The sequence below is a fragment of the Ceratosolen solmsi genome, unplaced genomic scaffold, assembly GCF_000503995.2.
Source record: "Ceratosolen solmsi marchali unplaced genomic scaffold, CerSol_1.0 scaffold27, whole genome shotgun sequence".
Classification (NCBI taxonomy): domain Eukaryota; kingdom Metazoa; phylum Arthropoda; class Insecta; order Hymenoptera; family Agaonidae; genus Ceratosolen; species Ceratosolen solmsi.
Genome location: NW_011948426.1, coordinates 5,736,520 through 5,743,384, shown reverse-complemented (window position 1 = coordinate 5,743,384; position 6,865 = coordinate 5,736,520). Strand labels below are relative to the sequence as shown.

Genomic DNA, 6,865 nt, shown 5'->3' with positions numbered 1-6,865 from the left:
TATTATGATACTTTTTAAGTTCTTTGAATTCTTATTATATAAATATATTTGAAATTAAATAAATATTGTTTAAAATAACTACGGAATGGCACCGCAAATAACGTGTGTATTTCATTTATATATATATATATATATATATATATATATATATATAATGAAAACGAAATTATATATTGATTGCACTGGATGTAATAAAAGAACAGTTATTTTCATTGTTTTCATTCACGTTCTTAAATTCATTAAAGTTGAATTCATTCTATGCAAAGAGAATGATTTTTTGCAAATTGTTCATATCCGAAAGTAGATTATAGAATAGCATAAACATTGCACGAACATTATATTCATTATTGCATTGCGCCTACACATGTGCGCATTTTACATCTTATACAAGGTCGGCTGACTTTTAAAATCCATTTACCTTTGAGTAGTCGAAAAAAGGACTAAATTATTCAAATAGAATTTGAAAATCTCGAGAGAAAAAAATCGCACAAGGTACTAAGGCTTATTAGGCATGCTTTTAAGAGAGCTCTTATTCGGCGAATGTTTGATTGTTAAAAAGACTGTGACTATGGCTACTAATAGAATTCCCAAACACACCAGTAGCCATCCATCCTGAATATGTACAACGACATTATTCAATGCGATTTCTCGGAGCGCCAATGCACCATCGGGCATTTCACATGCGCTCTGAGTGATGATGTCCTGACGTTGTATCTGCTTAGCTTTGCAGTTTTTCAGTCGTGCCATAAGTTCGGGGCTGTGCAGAGGCGGTAGAAGTGTCGAAAATACCCATCTCAATGGACTCACCAATCCGTACCACGGATAAAGATTGTCCAGGTGCAAAGTAAGGCCCGCGCCGAGAGTCGTCTCCCCAATAGCGATGCCGGATATAAGAAGGGCCAAAAAGGTCCAGGAGCTGCCACAAAGGCGGGTAAAGAGGATACATAAGAAGTGCTGAAAAAGAAGATAAACGAGGCCAACATTTAGGTATCGCCACAAGCTCTCGAGATTTTCATCGGTGGATATTAGACCGGAATCGGCTGCGTGCGAGGAGGCCAAGTGCAGACCCGTCATGGCAAATGCTGGAGCCAAGTATGAGACGTAGATGAGACTCCAGGACGGTAAACTGCATATTAGCTGAATTCATACATTTTTCACAATTAATTATGCACGAATATTTATAAGATACCATTATTGATTTAGATACGTTAATTCGTCTGATAAATAGATTTCGTTGAATGTATTTCATCAATGTTTACGCAACGAAATCCCGAAGGCGCCAAATTAAATGATGCCTCTTGTCACGATTTATCCTACTTATCTCATTTACTTATGATTTTAACAAATTTAGATTTGTCGATTAAACAATTTTGAGTAATCCATGTTTTTACGAGTTTACGAAACACATTGAATTATTTTATCGCACGATTTTATTGCTCTTTAATTAATGGTATTCAATTTTGTTTTTCTTTCCAGTGAATGTGCAAATTATTTTTATCAAAGATTCGATGGTGCTCATTATATAAAAAAAATTTATCTTGTTATCAATAAGCTCTATAATCAATTCATAATAAATTAATTTTTTATATATTTAATTTAAGAGAATTTTTCACTGTTTTAACATATGTTCAATAAAGCATACTATTAATTGTTAATATATTTATTTTATCATTAGCTTTTATTAAATGATGTAATAATTTTGCCACTGTGTATAATTATTACAATATCGTGTATTGCTTATTGCAAGGTACAGATGAGTAGGTATTATATTTTAGAATTTATGCATGGATTATAAGTAAAAAGAAGTTGCTAAAGGAGACTATGACAAAAAAATTAAATAGTTTTGTGATGTATCATTGGATAATTACCGCAATGTTTATATAATATTATTAAAATTCATAAAAGGTTGTTAATTTTATTTTCTATATTTTTAGGGCAAATTTCATAATTACAAAATAATAAAAGTTAAAATATGAAATCTTACCTCAACGACAATATAAACGAATCTATTGTATAAGCCATGTTCGATATCCCTCTCGACACCAGCTCTACATTTTATTGTTTCGACTATACCAAGCAAATTAAGTGGCCAAAAAAGTATTCCTAGACTTGCGTAATGAAAGCCTATTCTGTCTCTCAGGTGAAGATTGGCATCATTGGAAACGTCCCAGAAAATGGATCCGAGCACTACACTGAGTGACGTAGCCACAAAGATTTTGCGAAAGAGCATAGCTGTATTCCAGGGCTGACTGTAGACAAGCTTGCGCAGAAATAGTGCATATGTTTGGACGAATATATTTGCACCCAAGTTAGAGGAGGGCAGAGGACCTGGTGGACCTGGATCACTGAGTGGTGGAAGCCGTGCTCTGGCCAATTCGGCTAAATGCTCGATTCGTTGCGAAGACTCGAGCATCGCTTCAGCAGATAGATCATCCAGCGTTACCAAGTCGACTGAAGAATTTTGCATTAATTAATCTTACTCATCAGCCTTACATGATATCACTATTTATTTATTATTATCATTATCATTATTATTGTTATTATCTTTTTTGTTTGTTATAACGTCTACGTTTGAAAAATCTTGAAATGCATAAAATATATTTTGTCATACTTTACTCAAATTATTAAATGAAGCACCTAATAATTTCTTTTGATTGATTGATCATCATCATAGTTTCTTTTGGACAAAATACCGAGCGGATATTATGTAGTAACATAATTATAATCAATGTAATTGACAATGAAAATATGAAAGCATAGTCGTTATACCATTTTTGTAATAAAAACTGAAATGCAGGTATTCGAAATGACACAATGACGAAAACAAAAATTGTAGACAAATCAATTTGTTGCTTAATTTCAATATTAAAAGATAAAAAATATAACGTATGGCTTACGGTAGTAATCAGACGGGTTCTTAAAGGGCGGGCACGGGAATTCAGCTAAGGCAAAATATGGAAGTATGTCCCTTCTTGGCCCCGAGTACATGAGTCTACCGCCAGAGGTGAGAGCGACCCTCGATAGCATTGTAAGGATTTCATAAGTGGGTGGATGTAAAGTTAAGAAGACAAGTCTCTGCGCTCTGAGAGCCCATTGTCTCAAGTATTCGATGAGGAAGAAGGCGTCGAAGATGTCGAGGCCACGCGTCGGCTTGTCCAAGCTAAGAATCTGCGTGCCCTCGATGAGTCGACAGGCGAGGGCCAGTCGACGAGACTCAGAGCAGGTGAGGCTTGAGACGAGGCAATGCTTCGTCGCTTCCAGTCCGAGTTCTTGGAGGATGGACTCGGTTTCGAGATAGGAGACCCCTGTCGCCCCGCGGACTAACCGATAAAAGCTCAAGCATTGGAAGGCTGTGAGACCAGGACTCAAACCTGCTTCCGGAGTGTCCGCTGATAAGTAGGCCACCGATGATCTGAAGCATCAGAGGCCTATAATATTCAAATTCTAATTTTTTAAGTTTAAAGGCACTATTATTCACGATTATTTTGCATTGCTTAACATTGGCTCTACGAGCATGAATTAAACAATCTATGTTGTATAAGATCATTAAGGCTATAATTTGAAATGAATATGCAATGATTTTTAGGATAATAGTATTCTAAATATATTGTATCATTTAATATTTAGTCTCGTACTTTACAGCTCGATTATATCGCCATCTTTATCCTTAAAATAAAATTGATACTAATAATATTGACTGATAATTTCGTTTACCAGCTTTAAATGGCACGTTTTATTTAAAATAGTAAATTCACGTCTTCAATACAATAGAATATCTTTAAATATTCATAAGGACATTGACAAAACATTTTTTAGATTTTGGTTCGTTTTAATAAGAATTTTATGAATAAAGCATTGCAAATTTAGCGTCCTAATAAACCGATCAATTGTGTACTGTGCTTTTCACTAATACAATAGTACAAATTATATTTTGTAAGTTTTTTTTCATTCTACCCTTTTCTTTATTTTTATAAGGACAATGGTATAGCTTGAAATAACAGTATAACAAAATTCTACTAACAACGTACCTTAAAGTTTTATCAGAAACTGGCCTACCATTAAGCAATATATCTCCTCTCCTAATTCGTCTTCTACCCGATATCGTCTCCATTATCAGTGTGCCTTCCCGTTCACTCGTTGACATGATAGCTAGGATATCTCCCGCTCCCGCCTCCAGGTTGATGCCTCGTAGATAAGTAGCTCCACTCTTAGAAAATAAAATCTATTTAATAATCCATTGTTTTGCGATACCTAATGTAAGATTTTCATCTAATATAACATATTTTATTGTTATTTGGCTCGAGAAATTTGTATGGAGAAAAGCTTAAAGCTTTTTTTTTTAGTTTAAAGTATGTATGCTGTAAGTTACACTCTAACTATAAGAAGGCTATTTATTAAATAAGCTAAGACTTGTTATTGGATTTATTTCATTCTGTAAAATTTAATTTTTTTTTTAAATTACTCATTTAGTCGATAATATAATCCATTTTCATTTGACTTACAGTTTGTGAAACTTCAAAAAATTATATTTTTTTAAATATAACGAATGCATATTAAGTAACTGTAAGTTTTTTTCTTCAATAAATATAAAAGTCGATTTTGTGATTATTCATTCAGAATTTGATTGATAATCATCAGGTCGTAAGAAGAATTATTAAATAAAAATATTTCGAATAAAACTTGCTCGAGCATTTTAACTTAATTAAAATTTTAATTTTTAATGTAAACGGAATGAATTCAATTATTAACTAAATTATGATCATTTGAATAATCGAGTGTTCTTAATTATCGAGATGGAAATTTTTGATAATATAATAGCACATCAAATAAATAGCAATATATTTTATTGAAAAGTTTTACTTCAATTAAAAAAAAATATATCTTCATAAATATATGCTCGTGTAGATAAAATTGAGATTTGTTTTCTGTTTTTCAATACTTCAAAATACATAATATTGACGGATTATTTGAAGATTTCACGCTCTTCAAGTTTAGATATTTGATACAATGTACTGAATTAACATAGGACTCATAATTGACATTTAGAGGATCATTAGAGATGATGTTGAGATAATGTTATGAAGTATAAATAGTATCAAGTGGATTAAATAGACGGTAATCGTACTTTAATTAATCGACCATTAGCTTCAATGCCACGCATTTGAAGATGGGGATGCTGAGGCGGTTGCATCTGCTGTTGTTGTTGGTGGTGCATACTTTGCTGAAGTAACTGCGGAGGCAATATATGGGCGGGATGACGATCATAAACATGACCGGGATCGATGGGAGCTATACTATGCCTTCGGTTGGTCATTGGACGGGGAGACAAGCTGATTGCCGTCGGCGAGGTCGTTGTTTGCAGGAGATTGGCCTCGCTAGCGCTGCGCATGCGCGATTCTCGGTTAACCGGCTTGAGTATGTGATGGTGGTGATTGTGCTGTTGGTGATGATACATACCGATGTGCGAATGGTTGTCTCGGCCCTTAATATACGAAGAATGTTTTGTTGTTGTTGTTGTTGTTGTTATTGTTATTACTATTTCTTCCTTCACGGCCTATATTATTTTCAATCTTTATTCTAAGATTTGCTACTATTTACCACTAGAACTTCTCTTTATAACAGTGCTTCTATTTATTGAACAGTCATCGATAACGATTTACGAACCAGCAATATATGAATTTACAATCTTTGCAAACACGCATTTTTCAATTAATTTGGATCTTTGTTATGCTTCGCCGTGAATTACGTGCGTTTTTCATACGGATAGATTTGCTAAAATTTCGTAAATGAATGGAAATGTCTAGGAGTACTACAATTGCATCTAAAAATATATAGCTCGTAGCAGGGAAAATAACTAATGTTGTTTAATTATTGAATTGAGATGTGAACTGACGCTGTAATAGGTAGATAAAAAAATCAATTGCTCTTTTGTGCAATTCCTGCGAGTTTGCTTGCGGCGAATAAAAGAAAATTCTCTTACGCGTGCTGCTAAATGAGTAAACGAGGGTAGCGCATTAGCCCTCTTATAACCGCAACCTAGAGGCAATCAAAATATGAAGGCACACACCTGAGGCGATACGTTGTTGCGGAAGTCGGGGTCGCTTCTGGCGGAGCGCATAGATGGGAGACAAGCGAAAGCAGAGACTCGTCCACTAGCTGCGGCCCTGACCCGTCCCTCTTCACTGGAGTCGTAGCCGCTGGAGCCGGCATCGCGGCCCGAGCGTAGGTTTGATGGAGGCAGGACTCGAGGCAGCCCGAACTTGAGGTACGTGTAGGAATTGTTGGCTAGGGGGCTGCGGGGACCGTATCGTGGGTGCCGCAAGATACTTTGAACCGTGGAGTCGCGCAGCTGGAAGTTCCCGTAGGGTAGAGGCGACTTTTCCGCCGAACCCAGAGCCGAGTCCGTGAAGTCCGAGTTGAGGTTTTGCCTATAATTAACGCTGATTTAGATCTCAAGGCTGCGCCTGGAGCGAGAACCGAACCTTATTACTCTTTTCTCATATTACTCGTGCTCGTGCGAAGATGTCGAGTCAAAACTAAAAAACGTTTCAACTGTTTTTCAAGTACAATATTACTTTAGTTGTTTACAACGTTGATTTCAAATATCGATTCACAATTCTTTCTCGTAACCCGATATTTACCATTTGAATTAGATAACAAGCCAATTTAGACAACTAACTTTCCATATGAAATTGTAGGCTTGATCCATATATTTCTCAAAATTGTTTTAAGGGATGATCATAAAGCAGAATTTTCTTTAATTTATTCACATAGTGATTTTAAAGACAGAAATATTTTTTCTGAATATTTTGAAAATACTTAACATCGTGTATTTACTACGTTTTTCTGAAACACGTTTCCCTAC

The 6,865-nt window shown here is 35.1% G+C and overlaps 1 protein-coding gene across 2 annotated transcripts in view; it reads right to left on the bottom strand.

The window, feature by feature from the left end:
- Positions 1 to 235: 235 nt before the first annotated feature.
- LOC105363250 (ATP-binding cassette sub-family G member 8) overlaps positions 236 to 6,865 on the bottom strand; it is a 7,695-nt gene continuing 1,065 nt past the window's right edge. The window contains exons 2-7 of one of the 2 annotated variants that reach the window (XM_011500892.1): positions 6,068 to 6,428; positions 5,126 to 5,482; positions 4,029 to 4,207; positions 2,898 to 3,412; positions 1,985 to 2,451; positions 236 to 1,137 (exon numbers count right to left, since the gene is read on the bottom strand). In XM_011500892.1, the coding sequence (XP_011499194.1) occupies positions 496 to 1,137; positions 1,985 to 2,451; positions 2,898 to 3,412; positions 4,029 to 4,207; positions 5,126 to 5,482; positions 6,068 to 6,428 (2,521 nt within the window). In that variant the 3' untranslated portion in view covers positions 236 to 495. The remainder of the gene's footprint in view (positions 1,138 to 1,984; positions 2,452 to 2,897; positions 3,413 to 4,028; positions 4,208 to 5,125; positions 5,483 to 6,067; positions 6,429 to 6,865) is intronic. The other variant, XM_011500893.1, reaches the window with a different exon arrangement.